The sequence below is a fragment of the Notolepis coatsorum genome (assembly GCF_963971535.1).
Source record: "Notolepis coatsorum genome assembly, chromosome: 11".
Taxonomy (NCBI): Eukaryota; Metazoa; Chordata; class Actinopteri; order Aulopiformes; family Paralepididae; genus Notolepis; species Notolepis coatsorum.
Window position 1 is genome coordinate 90,152,747 of NC_140175.1, and position 16,045 is coordinate 90,168,791.

Below are 16,045 nucleotides of genomic sequence, written 5' to 3' on the forward strand. Positions count from 1 at the left end.
TGCCATTCTCTTTGACAAACTCTAACCTTAACCAGCTCCTTAACAGCGCCTAAACTTAACCGTTCTAACCTTAACCAACTCCGAAACAATGCCTAACCTTAACCTTAACCATGCCTAACCTTAACCATAGAAAGAATATTGCCATTCTCTTTGACAAACTCTAACCTTAACCAGCTCCTTAACAGCGCCTAAACTTAACCGTTCTAACCTTAACCAACTCCGAAACAATGCCTAACCTTAACCTTAACCTTAACCATGCCTAACCTTAACCGGCGAAAGAATACACGTTAAAAAAAAATCACGTTAAAAAAAATATATTTTATGGGATTCGAACTCGCCAGAAAACGAGCTGTAGGATCCACAGCCATGCAGTGTTGCCAATTGAGCTATTTCTCGATACTGAATAAGGGGCGGTGACTTATATATATTGAGCTCCGCTCGTGTCGAACCAAGGCGGGATCTCATGCGCATGCGCGGGCACCTCGCGCGAGCACGCCGGCGCACGCACGCACCTGAGCGAGCACGCCGCCGCCGGTGCACGCACCTGGGCGCTGGGCGGCGGAAAATGAAAGGCGCATTACCGCACGCCACTACGGTAGAATGCTTCCGCATTCTTGCACTGCTTGCTTATCATTAAGGAACAGGCAACCAGGAAACCAGGAAGCACCTCCCACCCACACGAGTTTACTCTTCCTGAGAAAACAAAACTTAGAGTGTCGTTGTCTCTTTGTTTGTAGAATAAAATGGCGCAGCAAGGAGTTGATATGTACCAGGACCAGTTCTGCTGTTCTATCTGTCTGGATCCACTGAAGTATCCGGTAACTATTCCCTGTGGACACAGCTACTGTATGGGCTGTATTAAAGACTGCTGGGATCACGACGCTCAGACGGGGATCTACAAATGTCCCCAGTGCAGGGAGACTTTTACTCCGAGGCCACTTATGAAGAAAAACAACATGCTGGCTGAAGTGATAGAACAACTAATGAAGACAGGACTGTTGTCTTCTGCTCCTCCTGATCACTGTTATGCTGGACCTGGAGACGTGGCCTGTGATTTCTGCATTGGGAGAAAGCAGAAAGCCCTCAAGTCCTGCCTGGTATGTCTGGCTTCTTACTGTGAAACTCACCTCCAGCCTCACTATCAATCTGATACCTTTAAGAAACACAAGCTGGTCAAAGCCTCCACACGGCTTCAGGAGAACACCTGCTCTCGTCATGACAGGATTCTGGATGTTTTCTGTCGTACTGATCAGCAGTGCATCTGTTATTTGTGTTCCATGGATGAACATAAAGGCCATGATACAGTCTCAGCTGCAGCAGAAAGGACGGAGAGACAGAAAGAGCTTGGCATGACTCAGCAGAAAATCCACCAGAGAGTCCAGGAGAGAGAGAAGCCACTCAAAGAGGCCCAACAGGATGTTGCTTCTCTCAATCGCTCTGCTGATAAAGCAGTGGGGGACGGTGGGAGAATGTTTACTGAGCTGATACGCTCCTTGGAGACGAGGCGCTCTGAGCTGAAGAAGGTCATCAGAGCCCAACAGAGGACCACAGTGACTCAGGCTGAAGAACTGCAGAAGAGACTGGAGCAGGAGATAGCGGACCTGAGGAGGAGAGACACTGAGCTGGAGCAGCTCTCACACACAGAGGACCACATCCACTTTCTACAGGGTTACCCCCCCCTCTCCAGTCCCAGTGAGTCTACAGACTCACCCAGCATCAGTGTCCTTCCTCTCCTGTACTTTGCAGATGTGACTGAGTTCATGTCTAAGCTGAGAGACAAACTAGAGGACGTTCTAAAAGAGCAGTGGCCCAGAATCTCAACAACAGTGAATGCTGTTAATGTTTTACTGCCACCAGAGCCCAAGACCAGAGCTGACTTCTTACAATATTCCTCTCGGATCACACTGGACCCAAACACAACACACGGAGAACTCTCTTTGTCTGAGGGGAACAGAAAAGCAACATATGTGTATCAAAAGCAGTCATATCCTGATCACCCAGAAAGATTTATTGAATGGCGTCAGATTCTGGGTAGAGAAGGTCTGACTGGACGCTGTTACTGGGAGGTGGAGTGGAGTGGTATAGGGGTTTCTGTAGCAGCCTCCTACAAAGACATTAGTAGAACAGGCACAAGGAAGAAATGTGGCTTTGGATGCAATTCCAAATCTTGGGCTTTAGAGTACAGTCCAGGTAATTACAGCTTCAGACACAATGACAAGAGCATAACAGTACCGGGCCCCTGGTCCTCCAGAATAGGAGTGTACCTGGATCACAGGGCAGGTACTCTGTCCTTCTACAGCGTCTCTGACACCATGACCCTCCTGCACAGAGTCAACACCACATTCACTCAGCCTCTCTATCCTGGACTTTGGCTTCAATATCGCTCTGGGGAGGTCGAGTTCTGTGAGCTGAAGTAGAGATCAGTGACATTCAATGATTCACAGCTCCTCTAACCAGGGTTTGGGATTTAAATTGATCTTGAATATGCCGAGTTGTGAAAGATGAGGTAATTAGGAGTTACATTCATTCACTCAGCCACTCTATCGTTTTTCTGAGGGACACACACACGCACACTATGTTTTGCTTTGTTTATAGTTTCTAGCCTACCGGTGTCTATACTTTGACCAACTAACTTGCATTTTTCCGCGATCTGATTGGCCACTGACGTTTCTGTGACATCTGCGCCAATGGTGTGACGCCTGTTTCTATCACTGGTTAAGCTTAGGCACTCTTTCGAAGTTGGTTAAGGTTAGAGTTTGTCTCAGAGCAGGGTGATGGAACACCAGCCCTGATTCCAAACTCTAATCTTAACCAACTTCGAAAGAGTCGCCTAAGCTTAACCAGTGATAGAAACAGGCGTCACACGATTGGCGCAGATGTCACAGAACTAGGCGTTAGGTAGTTTGCAGGCTGTTAGAGGCGGAAATAGGCGCAGAAACGGGCGTCACGCGATTGGTGCACATGTCACATGACCAGAAACGTCAGTGGCCAATCAGATCGCGGAAAAATGCAAGTTAGTTGGTAAAAGAATAGACGCGGATCACCGGGGTAAAGTTTGGTTGATTGGATATTTGCATATTCACATATTTGATTCCTATCTTCAATACCTCTGTCCCTTTGCATGTGGGGGAGTCAAACATTTTATTTTCATACTCAGGGTAGGCTGGACAACAATATGCAACCATTTTATTTGTATTTGATCACCTTTGGTCATTTTGAATTACTGTGGGATTTGGGTCTGTCTCTCCTCTCTCTGTTCCAGGGGGGGTTGGTAACAATGTGGGGGCCGGACCTCCATGGGGAGGTGGATTCAGCCTATAACCTTCTCCCTCACCTCTTATCTCTGGGCAGCCGGGACACTTTATACGGGACACTCTTCTATCTTCAAGGCCTTCGGTTGAACCCACAGCCAGGATGTGTGGGGCATGGGTCAGTTGTAAATGCAACTATTTAGTTTCAGAACCGACCCATCTGCGTTATCAAAAGAGCTCAAGGAGAGAGAGAGAGAGAGAGAGAGTTGTTCTTCTGGTGGCCGACTTCCAGGGAGACAGACCATCCTAGACAGGAGCTGGTTTAGGAAGAATGACCATTCATTGAATATTGTGCATTTTGTCTTTTGTTCTTGTGTTCTTACTAAATAAACGTGGACATCTAAACCCAGAAGGACCCGTGTGGATATTTGCTTGAAACTTGCTGTTTCACCGACTGAACCTCAATATAGAACTTTGAAAACAACGCAAAGGAATTGACTTGAACTCACTATTTCCATGTGCTACACGAGAAATGCAGTCGAAATCTAACATTTCCATTGTACAGTGATACAGGTATAAAGACAGTATGGTAGTAAGTCATACTGGCCAGCAGCGTAACTAGTAAGAGTAGGTAAGGGATATATATATATATCTACAGATATGTAAAGAAGACTTTCGTCTAGTTTACATCAGGGTCCTCCATTTTCAATTAATTAAGACATTTGACATACAAATATACAGTAGTGTAAGAAAAAGAGATCATAAAAAAATATATACATCCGAAGAGGAAGAAACTGTACATTGGAGGGGGTTGAGTAGGTATATAGTCTGTTGTACTCTAATATTGTACAAATGTAAACAAAACAAAAAAAAACATTTACAGCCAAGAATACAAATACAATGACCTATTGTCTACTCTGTCTAGTGTTAATCCTTGTATCGAGAGCTCAGTCAATCAAATACAGAATGAAAATGTATCTCCATTCTTAGGCTTTTTCTTATTTTTGGTGGTGGGGCATGTGTTTACATTTGGATCACTGATTGCTAGTGTCGGCCAATAACGAATTAACAAATTATTTTGAATGAATACATTTTAAATTGAATTCGGTGTGTACCGATCAGTCTGAGTTCCCTGAAATGAGTCGAGCTGCCTGTTATTATCCTCATGACTTCCCTCTCCTCAGCCCACTCACTCAGGTCCAGTCATAAGTGTGTGAATGGATGGAGGTAGTCATGTCTGGCTGCTATGCCAGTGAGACAAACTGAAGCCAAGGCTTCACTAAATTGGATTCAGGAGGAGTCTCTGGGAGCTCAATCTGAGGGGAATTCTTTTTTTAAAACCCCCAAAACTCAAAAGACTAATTTACATACATTTACTTGAAATGAACTAGTCAATAAGAATACTCTGACTGCCCTGCACTACTGATTGGTCTTTTAAAGGGCTATACGGGTAACAAAAACAGGTGCACCACAACAACACCATACAGGGATGATCCCTCTCATAGATTAAAGGCAGTGGTGGAAGAAGTACACAGTTCCTTTACTTAAGTAAAAGTAGAAATACCCAGATAAATGAGTACTCTGGTCAAAGGAAAGGTCCTCCATTCAAATTCTACTTAAGTAAAAGTAGAGATGTATTTTCTATTGAATGTACTTAAGTATCTAAAGTAAAAGTACACATTCTACATGACGTTTGTGTATTCCAGTGCTTGGGAGCATTCAAGCCTTGATCCATTGACCTCTACAGGTTATGTTAAAGTGGGATGTGGTCCAGTTATGCTGCTCTGATTAAAGGTTATGTTAAAGTGGGATGTGGTCCAGTTATGCTGCTCTGATTAAAGGTTATGTTAAAGTGGGATGTGGTCCAGTTACGCTGCTCTGATTAAAGGTTATGTTAAAGTGGGATGTGGTCCAGTTACGCTGCTCTGATTAAAGGTTATGTTAAAGTGGGATGTGGTCCAGTTACGCTGCTCTGATTAAAGGTTATGTTAAAGTGGGATGTGGTCCAGTTATGCTGCTCTGATTAAAGGTTATGTTAAAGCGGTATGTGGTCCAGTTATGCTGCTCTGATTAAAGGTTATGTTAAAGTGTATGTGGTCCAGTTATGCTGCTCTGATTAAAGGTTATGTTAAAGTGGTATGTGGTCCAGTTACAGTTATGCTGCTCTGATTAAAGGTTATGTTAAAGCGGTATGTGGTCCAGTTATGCTGCTCTGATTATGTCCTCTTGAATTTGTCAGGCTTCAAACATTTTGCCATGTTTTCTATGCAAAATCTTATATATTTCCTTTGAAATGTAGTGGAGTAAAGTATAACGTTCCCTAAAATGAAAATAGTCACGTCAAGTACAAGTAGCTTGACATTGTACTTAAGTACAGTACTTGAGTGAGTCGACATACTTAGTTACTTTCCACCACTGATTAATGTATTTAACATTCAACATACTGCGCATACTGTTGAATGGCTGCAGTGAATTGCGCAATGAAATATTGCGGATGATTAACTCCAAACAAAGAGGTGTGCCAATGTGCCAAAAAAATAGTTCTAAACAAAAACATGTAGTATAGCCCATTTCTCTAAGGATACTGGTGTTGTACATCATTTATATCACTAGGGGGCAGACTTAACCTTTATAAGAGCCATAGGCCTTGGCTCAATCTCTCCTTTGCTAGCAACCCGGCTAATCTCTCCTACCCTCCTACAGCCACTAATACACCTGTCACAGTACGGGGAGGCTTATGGAATTGTCAATCAGCAGTCAAGAAAGCTGACTTCATTACTGCCTACGCCCATAGTCTAAATCTGCAGCTCCTGGCTCTAACTGAGACCTGGATAACCCCCAATAACTCATCAACACCTGCAGCATTATCTACAAACTATAACTTCACTCACACACCTCGACCTTCCAGACGGGGTGGAGGCACTGCCCTCATGACATCTCCTTCATGGGCTACAAACGTAACACCACTCCCAGAACTGTCACTCTCCTCTCTCGAATATCATGCAGTATCTGTCTCTAATCCTTTCAATCTCACCATTGTTACACTCTACCGCCCTCCAGGTACACTCGATCACTTCACAGATGAGCTGGACATGCTTCTTAGCTCCTTACCGGAAGATGGTACCCCTCTCCTTCTACTGGGCGACTTCAACCTGCCTGACTCATCTCAGTCAGTCATAGTAGTCTCCCTCCTACAATCGTTTGACCTGACTCCCACTGCCATGCCTCCCACCCACAAAGCAGGCAACTCCTTGGATCTCATATTTTCCCGTAACTCCAGCATCATTAACACCACGGTAACTCCCCTACATGTATCTGACCATTCCTTCATATCCTTCTCACTAACTCTCATGCTTAACCGAAAGGTCTTCACCCCAACTCAAACAGTCTCACTCAGACGCAACCTGCCCTCCCTATCCCCCTCCACCCTCTCCTCTGACATACTATCCGCTCTACCTTTGAGTGACACCTTCTCTGCTCTCTCCACAGAGATGGCAACCTCCACCCTCCTTTCAGCCCTTGCAACCTCCTTCGACAAGCTCTGTCCCCTCGTTGAGAAACCTGCCCGCCGTTCCCCACCCAGTCCATGGCTGACAGATCCAGTGAGAGAACAAAGACAGGTCCTGAGAGTAGCTGAAAGGAAGTATAGAAAGTCACGCCTCACTGCTGACATCGACACATATCACAACCTCTTGTTAACATTCTCCAAAACCATCACTAATGCCAAAGCTTCTTTCTTCCACCATAGGATCGAGGCCTCTGCCAAGAATCTTCGCAAACTGCATGCTACCATGTCCTCCCTCCTCACTCCCCCCCCACCCCCCCCTCCCTCATCTTTCTCTGCCGAAGACTTTGCGATCTTCTTTGAGGAAAAAGTGGAGAACATCCGCAGCTCCTTCTCCCAACCCCCACCCATTCCAAATGCTGAATCGAGAACCTCATCCTTCACTCTGTCATCTTTCTCTCCCATTACAGAAGCAGAGACCCTGACACTGGTAACGTCAAACCGTCCGACTACTTGCCAGCTGGACCAGCTACCCTCCCCACTCCTCCAGACCATAGCACCAGACATCCTCCCATTCCTAACTGCAACCATCAACTCCTCACTCAACTCGGGGGTGGTCCCCACCTCCCTAAAACAAGCCAGAGTCACGCCGCTCATAAAAAAACCAACCCTGAACCCTACCGTCATAGGCAACTACCGTCCTGTCTCTCTTCTCTCCTTCCTTTCTAAAACACTTGAACGTGCTGTATCCAACCAACTTACTGCTTATCTCTTACAGAATGACCTCCTAGACCCTAATCAGTCAGGCTTCAGGACTGGTCACTCCACAGAGACAGCCCTCATTGCGGTCACAGAGGCACTTCACTTAGCAAAAGCGAAAGGCCTCTCCTCTGTCCTGATTCTCCTAGATCTATCTGCAGCCTTCGACACAGTCAACCACCAGATCCTCCTTGCGGCCCTCGCAGGAATGGGAGTGGCTGGCTCTGCGCTGACATGGCTGTCATCATACCTCAATGACCGCTCCTACCAAGTGTCATGGAGAGGGACCCTGTCGGCCACCCGCCCCCTGCGGACGGGTGTCCCCCAGGGCTCGGTTTTAGGACCCCTTCTCTTCTCCCTCTACACTAAATCACTGGGTAACATTATCACGTCTCATGGCTTCTCCTACCATTGTTATGCCGACGATACTCAACTCTTCCTCTCCTTCCCTCCCTCAGATATCCACGTCTCTGAGCGGATCTCGGCCTGTCTGTCCGACATCTCAGCCTGGATGACGTCCAACCACCTCAAACTGAACCTAAGCAAAACAGAATTGCTCCACCTGCCGGCCAAATCCTCCCCCCTAACCGACCTTTCAATCACAGTCGAGAATACAGCTGTGACTGCGTCCCCGACCGCCAAGAACCTTGGTGTTGTCCTCGACGACCAGTTGAACTTCTCTGCTCACATCGCAGCGACGACCAGAACCTGCCGATTCCTCCTGAGCAACGTCAGAAGGATACGCCCCTTCCTGACAAAAGAAGCCACCCAACTCCTCGTCCAATCAACAGTCATCTCCCGCCTCGACTACTGCAATGCACTGCTCGCTGGCCTCCCGGCCACTGCCACTAAGCCTCTTCAACTCATTCAGAACGCAGCGGCCCGCCTGATCTCAAACCTACCGAAGTCGGCCCATGTCACCCCACTTCTTAGGGACCTGCACTGGCTCCCCATTGCTGCACGAATCCGCTTCAAGGCCCTCGACCTAGCATACCGTGCGGCAAAGGGAACCGCTCCCGCCTACCTCCGGTCAATGGTCTCTAACTACACACCCTCAAGACCCCTACGCTCTGCATCTTCTGGCCGCCTCAGACCTACTCCTATCCAAGCTCCGGGAGGGTCATCAAAGAGAAGTCGCCTATTCTCAGTCCTTGCCCCACAATGGTGGAATGAACTACCCACCCCAGTTAGGACAGCCGAATCACGTCCAATCTTTCGCCGTCGACTAAAGACGCACTTCTTCAACCATTATCTGAATTTAAAAAAAAAAAAAAAATCTAACCCTAACTAACCGGACTGTCATGCACTTGTCCTAATAAACTAACCTACACTGTAGCACTCAACACTTTGATGAACATTGTTGCTCAGCTGATAGAGTTGTGCCCTTCCTGATGGCTTGTCGTACAGAACTTGTAAGTCGCTTTGGATAAAAGCGTCAGCTAAATGACTAAATGTAAATGTAATGTAAATGTCCTATAGGCTCTGAAGTGTCATCACATTTCCTTCCATCAGTCTGAGCACTTTGCCCAATAAAGGGTAATGTTGGTGGTTGGAAGTGTTATATCTTTGGTGTGTGTTTGTGTGTGGAGGTTAGAGCTAGGTAAGTCATCTCTTTAATAACCTCTGTCAATGAGTGAAGGGGAAAGCCAGGACATTATGGCCAGTGATATGACATGCCCAGGTCTGAAAATTAGGGTATTGTATACTGTATATGTGTGTATTTTTAAAGCGCTTTACAATTTGTTCCTCACATTTTACCCATTCACTCACACATTTACACACCGATGGCGGAGGCAACCACCAACCATGCAAGTGTCTTGCTCAAGGACACTTAGACACGCTGCCCGGGAGGAGTGGGCATCGAACCGGGAACCTCCGGATTACCAGACAACTGCTCTACCTCCTGATCCACTGTCGCCCCCATGTGTATGTGTGTGATTGATTGATTGATTGAAAACTTTATTAACAGATTGCAGAATGGGTACAGTACAGTACATCTCAATACATACAATTGTTAAGGGGATGCAGACCAGAGAAATACTTTCGTCTTGTTTACATCAGGGTCCCCCATTTTCAATTCATCGTAACATATATGACATACATGACATACAGATAGACAGTACTGCTACATCTATACATTTATGACATACCAGATTTGCAAATACAGTACTGTTTGTGATACAAAAATAGTCCAGAAAAGAGAGTATATACATTTGACGTAGAAACTGTACATTGGAGGAGGTTGGGTAGGTGGGGTGGGGGGACTGTACATTGGAGGGGGTTGGGTTAGGACATTTACAGTGGCCAATTTCGAATTGCAGTCTCCCGTAGGTGTTCTTTGAGAGTGTTTTTGAAAGTGGGTAGTGATTGACATTCCTTTACAGCTTTGGGTAGGGCGTTCCACATTGATGTGGCATAATTGCGAAACGTGTTTAGTCCCTTGTTTGAGCCGAATCTGGGTTTAACATGATTTGTGGAGCTCCCTCTGGTGTTGTGATCGTGGTATTCACTGACCTTTGGGAAGTACCTCGACATGTACATGGGTACCTTAGTGGTGTAGTGTATCTTGTAGACCAGGCCCATTGCAAGTTGCTGTACTCTGTCGTCTACTCTAAGCCATCCTAGGTTGTCAAAGTGGGCAGGGGTGAGGTGGGTTCTAGGAGTAAGGTCAAGCAGTAGTCTGACCAGTTTGTTTTGAGATGTTTGTAATTTTGTTTTTAGCGCCTTTGAGGTGCAAGCATAGTCGTAGTACCCTTGAATGAGTGCTCCTGCCAGAGACTTCAGGGTATTCTTGTTTACCAGTGAGGAGATCCGGTACAAGAATCAAGTTCGTTGGTTGACTTTTTTTATTACATTGGATGCCATTTTGTCAGAGGAAAGATTTGCCTCTAGGATGGAACCCAGGTAGGTAATTTCTTCTTTCCTTGTGACAATATTGTCACCCACTGTAACTGAGAAGCCGTCGGTCTTGCTGAGTTTGTTATTTGAACCGAAGAGAATGGACTCTGTTTTGCCCATGTGTAATGATAGTTTGTTATCAGCGAGCCATTTGCCGAGTTCTGAGCTGAGGCTTTTTTCAACCTGTATCTTGTTCTTGTCAGAGACCAGCAGGGCTGAGTCGTCCGCAAACAGGAACAAGTTGCAGTCACAAGCTGACGACATGGAATTTGCATAAATTAGGAACAGTAGCGGTCCTAGTATGCTTCCTTGTGGAACACCACAGCTCACTGTGAGGGGGGGGGGGGGGGGGGGGGGTGGTAGGGTACCGTTTACCTCCACCATCTGTTCTCTCCACTCCAGGTAGGATTGCATCCAGCTCACTGATAGACTATCAAAACCAATTGCTTTTAGCTTGTCAATCAGAATGGTGTGATTGACAGTGTCGAAGGCCTTGTGTAGGTCCAGCATGACCATGCCGCAGTATTTGCCCGTGTCCACCTCTTGTTTGATGTGGTCGTTTAAATAGAGAAGGCATGTGTCAGTGGAGTGGGATGTTCTGAAGCCAGATTGGAATTCGTAGATTAGATTTGTTTCTGCGAGGTACTTTTCGACCTGTTCGTATACAATTTCTTCCATGACTTTCGAGATGGAGGTAAGGATAGAAACAGGGCGGTAGTTGCCTGGGTCTAATTTACTGCCCTTTTTGTGCAGGGGTGTTACTCTTGTGTGTGTGTGTGTGTGTGTGTGTGTGTGTGTGTGTGTGTGTGTGTGTGTGTGTGTGTGTGTGTGTGTGTGTGTGTGTGTGTGTGTGTGTGTGTGTGTGTGTGTGTGTGTGTGTGTGTGTGTGTGTGTGTGTGTGTGTGTGTGTGTGTGTGTGTGTGCGCACACGTGGAGATAGGTTGAAACAAAGATTAAAGCTGAGGCTGATAGTTACCCCTTTCACTACCACACTACAGAAGGTTAACCCTTTACTATCACACTTTCTGTAGTGTGGTAGTGAAAGGGTTAACCCTTTGTCGTGTGGCAGTGAAAGGGTTAACCTTCTGTATTGTCGCAGTGAAAGGGTTAACCATTTGGTAGTGCGGTAGTGAAAGGGTTAAAGTGCAGTAAAGAGCACATCAGCGTTACAGCGTTACGGCAGAGATAGTCTGTTCAGCTGAGATGAACAGAACACAAGACCTCCCCTCCCCCGTCTCCGTGTGCCAGTCCTATGTGCCCGTGGAAGTGAACTAAACAGAGTGACCTTCACCTTTGTCCAGAGGGAGAGGGAGTCATGTGTACATCTTCGAGAGATGGACATTGCGTTGAGGGTGTGTAAATAGACAAATACACACATGGAGTAGAATGTAATAGCAATGTCACCGTAAAGTTTACAAAACCCTGCAGAAATGACAGTAAGTACGGCTGGTATATTTCACCTCTATCTGTTGAAGAGTATGAGACTATACTATGTCTGAAGTCACGTTTGGAGAGAATCAACAGGAACACTGCTGTTTCCTCCCACGTGTAGGAATGTGGGACATGACTTACGTGTATTGATAAGGGCCGTGAAAATACCTGTCAGGGTAAGAGACCTGCCACTTAAGGATAGCAGTCATAAACTATAGTCATAAACTATATGAAAAGGGGAAGAGACATGAAATTGGCTATTACAGCACATACGTGTATACATGCATAATGTGTGTAATGACCAAGTACGATGAAGGGAGTTTTTCCCAATAAACTCTCTGTATATGAAAGATAGCAGCAAAATAAATGAGTGGATTTGATTTAAAAAAAAATAAACATATATTAAACACTCATATTATACACTCATAAACGTTTGTACCAACAGATGGTGACATAGAGTTTGATTGAAAACTTTATTAACAGATTGCAGAATGGGTACAGTACAGTGTACAGCTCAATACATACAATTGTTAAGGGGATGCAGACCAGAGAAAGACTTTCGTCTTGTTTACATCAGGGTCCCCCATTTCATAACATATATGACACACACTGATGACCATGTATGTGTGTCCTGGGTTGTTGTGGTGTTTCTTGAGTATTTTTTAACATATGTGTGGTATTTTATACGTCATGTCTATGGGCAATTTACCTAAGGGCTTAATCTTTGCCCACATTAATATATGTAGTCTTAGGAATAAGACACATGAGCTGGCTCTCTTCTTACAGGCTAATAGGATACATATTCTTGCTGTGTCAGAAACGCATTTGGATGACTCTATGTATCTGTAACTCTAGTATGGCTATAGCTGGTTTTACTTTATATAGAAAGGACAGGAACCGATTTGGGGGAGGAGTGGGATTATATATATGTGATCTATTTCCGGTAAAACTACGAAATGACATTGACATCAGTGATATTGAGGCCATCTGGTTGCAGGTACAGCTGCCACACCTAAAGCCCATATTGGTTGGTTGCTGTTATAGGCCCCCTAGCTCGGATAGCCGTTACTTCAATAGATTGTGTGATATGTTGGATAGGGTTACTGAAGAAGACTGTGAATTGTATTTATTGGGAGATATAAATGTTGATTGGCTCTCAGATAATTGTTATCTGAGTACCAAGCTTAAATCCATTACAAACACCTGTGGATTATTTCAAATTATGTCTCTACCTATACAAGGATATCTGTTAATTGTCATGGAATCACCACTTCCAAATGTATAGACCATATCTATACTAATAATCCTGAAATGTGTTCCATACCTGTGTCTATCCCAGTTGGCTTCAGTGATCATAATATTATTGCTGTTTCCAGGAGAACCAAACTACCAAAGGGCAGGGCTAAAATTGTACTTACAAGATCCTATAAGAAATTTAGTGAGGAGGCTTTTCTTGATGATCTTGGTTCAGTTCAGTGGAAGGATGTGAGGTCTGTAGATGATGCTGAGGTAGCTCTAAATATATTTATGGGTTATTTAATGATTATTGTGAACAAACATGCCCCTTTAAAAAAGTTCACTGTCAAAGCGAAATGTGCTCCTTGGATTGATAACTCTTTAAAGGACTTAATGTTGCAAAGAGATGAGGCCAAGAAGATTTCGTTTTTATCAGGTCTAATTGAAGATAGAAATCATTACTGTAAATTAAGAAACCAGGTTACTAAAATTAACAGATTAAGTAAGAGAACCTATTATAAGCAGAAAATCTCAGAAAGCAGTAGGGACAGTAAAAAACTCTGGAATGTACTGAATGAAATCATGGGTAAAAAATCTGCCCTGGCTTCGTTTGTGGAATCAGAAGGTGGTATTTATCTGACTAAGCCTCTTCACATTGCTGATTATTTTAATGACTATTTTGTAAACAAGGTGTCCAAGCTTAGGCAGGGAATGGATAATACTGTCAATAACAACTCTGATGTGTTGATAAAAGAACACATTATGAAGGATAAAAACTGTGTCTTTGAATTCCAACAGGTGGATATTGTGACTGTGGATAGGCTATTGCGCTCTCTACCAGTCTCTAAATCCACTGGTAATGACCACCTGGATAGCAAATTGTTGAGAATAGCTGTGTCTCATATCTCTGCACCAATCTGTCACATTTTTAATAGGTGTTTAATCAGTGGCATGTGTCCTTTGTTATGGAAGGAGGGAAAGATCATTCCACTTCCTAAAGATGCTAAATTACCTTTTGGAGGTCCCAACAGTAGGCCTATTAGCATTTTACCCGTTCTCAGTAAATTACTGGAAAAAATTGTGTCTGAGCAAGTCCAGGCCTACTTTTCAGCTAATGACATAACAACTGTACACCAACATGCATACAGGGCAGGTCATTCGACCAGTACTGCTTTGACACAAATGTCTGATAGTTGGCTTTCAGCTATCGATAGTTCAATGCTGGTGGGTGCTATTATGTTAGACTTCAGTGCCGCATTTGATGTGATTGATCACAATCTTTTAATACAAAAACTCATTTGCTATGGTTTTAATAACTCAGCAATTTAATTTTTTAGGAGTTATTTGTCCTCGAGGTCTCAGAGGGTCTATTTTAATGGTGCTTTGTCAGGCAGTAGAGGGTTAGAATGCGGTGTCCCACAGGGGAGTTGCCTGGGGCCCCTCTTATTTTCTATTTTTACTAATGATATGCCTTTTTCTATTCATCAGGCTAGTCTGACTTTATATGCTGATGATTCAACCCTTTATTATGCTGCAGCTACAAACTCTGAGCTCAATCAGGTTTTGGCTGGTGAATTGGACATTTTATATGACTGGATAAAAACAAATAAGCTGGTGCTTAACATATCAAAAACTGTTTGTATGCTTTTTGGGACCAATCAAAGATTGGCACGTAAACCTACATTGGTTCTACAAATTGCAGGTCAACCTATACATCAGGTTGAAAAAACTAAGCTTCTAGGCCTTTGGCTTGATAGTACTTTATCATGGTCTGATCACATAAACAAAAATGTTTTTAAAATGGGTAGAGCTATTGCTACTGCCAGGAAATGTGCACCATTCCTTCCATTTGCACTGTTTAATCAGATTGTTTGTGCTTTGGTTTTGTGCCACTTGGATTACTGTTCTGTAGTGTGGGCTTCTGCTTCAAAGCAGTCGCTAAATAGGTTACAAGTGGTACAAAATAAGGCAGCAAGACTCGTTCTTGGTTGTTCATATAGGACTAGTGTTGTTCAAATGCATGAACGTCTTAGTTGGAGGAGTGTTGAGAAAAGACTTTCTGCCAACCTTTTAATTTGTTTTCATAAAGTGATCACAACCCACAGTCCTAAATATATCACGGATAAAATAATTTACGCCTCAAATGTGCACATGCATTTTACCAGAGGGGCAAGTAGAGGGCAGATTATTCTACCCCATACAAACACTAACAGTATGCAAAGAACAGTTTTATATAGGGCTATCAGGGCATGGAATTATCTTCCAAGTGACATACGTGACATAAGAGGTGTAGCAAGCTTCAAAAATAAATTAAAATCTTACATGTAGCCAATATTGACAATGCTGCCTGAGATATGCAATATGTTACCGTTGATGTACATATTTAGATATAATATGTTTGTGTGTTAATGTTGTTGTGGTTCCTCGGCTGGTACGTCTTGCTATGTTGTGTTTCCTTATTTGGTATGTCTTGCTATGTTTTAATTGTATTATGTTTTAATTGCAATGTATATGTTGTAATGTTTTTATGTTGTCTTGGACCCCAGGAAGACTAGTTGACGTCTCGGCGTCAGCTAATGGGGATCCTTTGCTAATAAACAAATAAACACACGGCATACAGATAGACAGTACTGCTACATCTATACATTTATGACATACCAGATTTGCAAATACAGTACTGTTTGTGATACAAAAAGAGTCTAGAAAAGAGTGTATATACATTTGACGTAGAAACTGTACATTGGAGGAGGTTGGGTAGGTGGGGTGGGGGGGGGGACTGTACATTGGAGGTGGTTGGGTGGGGGGGTTGGGTAGGTTGGGTAGGAGGGGTGGGTGGGGGACACTGTACAACTTTTTTTTGTTGATTGTTGATTTTTTGTTTGTTTGTTTGTTTGTTTGTTTTATCTTGCAAACTTGAACTTTTTTTGTTCTTTCTGGATCGTTTTTTGTTGATTTTTTGATTGTT

At 44.0% G+C, this 16,045-nt stretch overlaps 1 protein-coding gene across 1 annotated transcript; it reads left to right on the forward strand.

The window, feature by feature from the left end:
• Window positions 1–743: 743 nt before the first annotated feature.
• On the forward strand, window positions 744–2,625 carry LOC311237342 (tripartite motif-containing protein 16-like; the record flags this gene model as incomplete). The annotated part of the gene is made up of 1 exon (XM_084325164.1): window positions 744–2,625. One exon carries the CDS (start codon window positions 744–746, stop codon window positions 2,415–2,417), a length of 1,674 nt encoding a protein of 557 aa, XP_084181290.1. The 3' UTR covers window positions 2,418–2,625.
• Window positions 2,626–16,045: the final 13,420 nt, after the last annotated feature.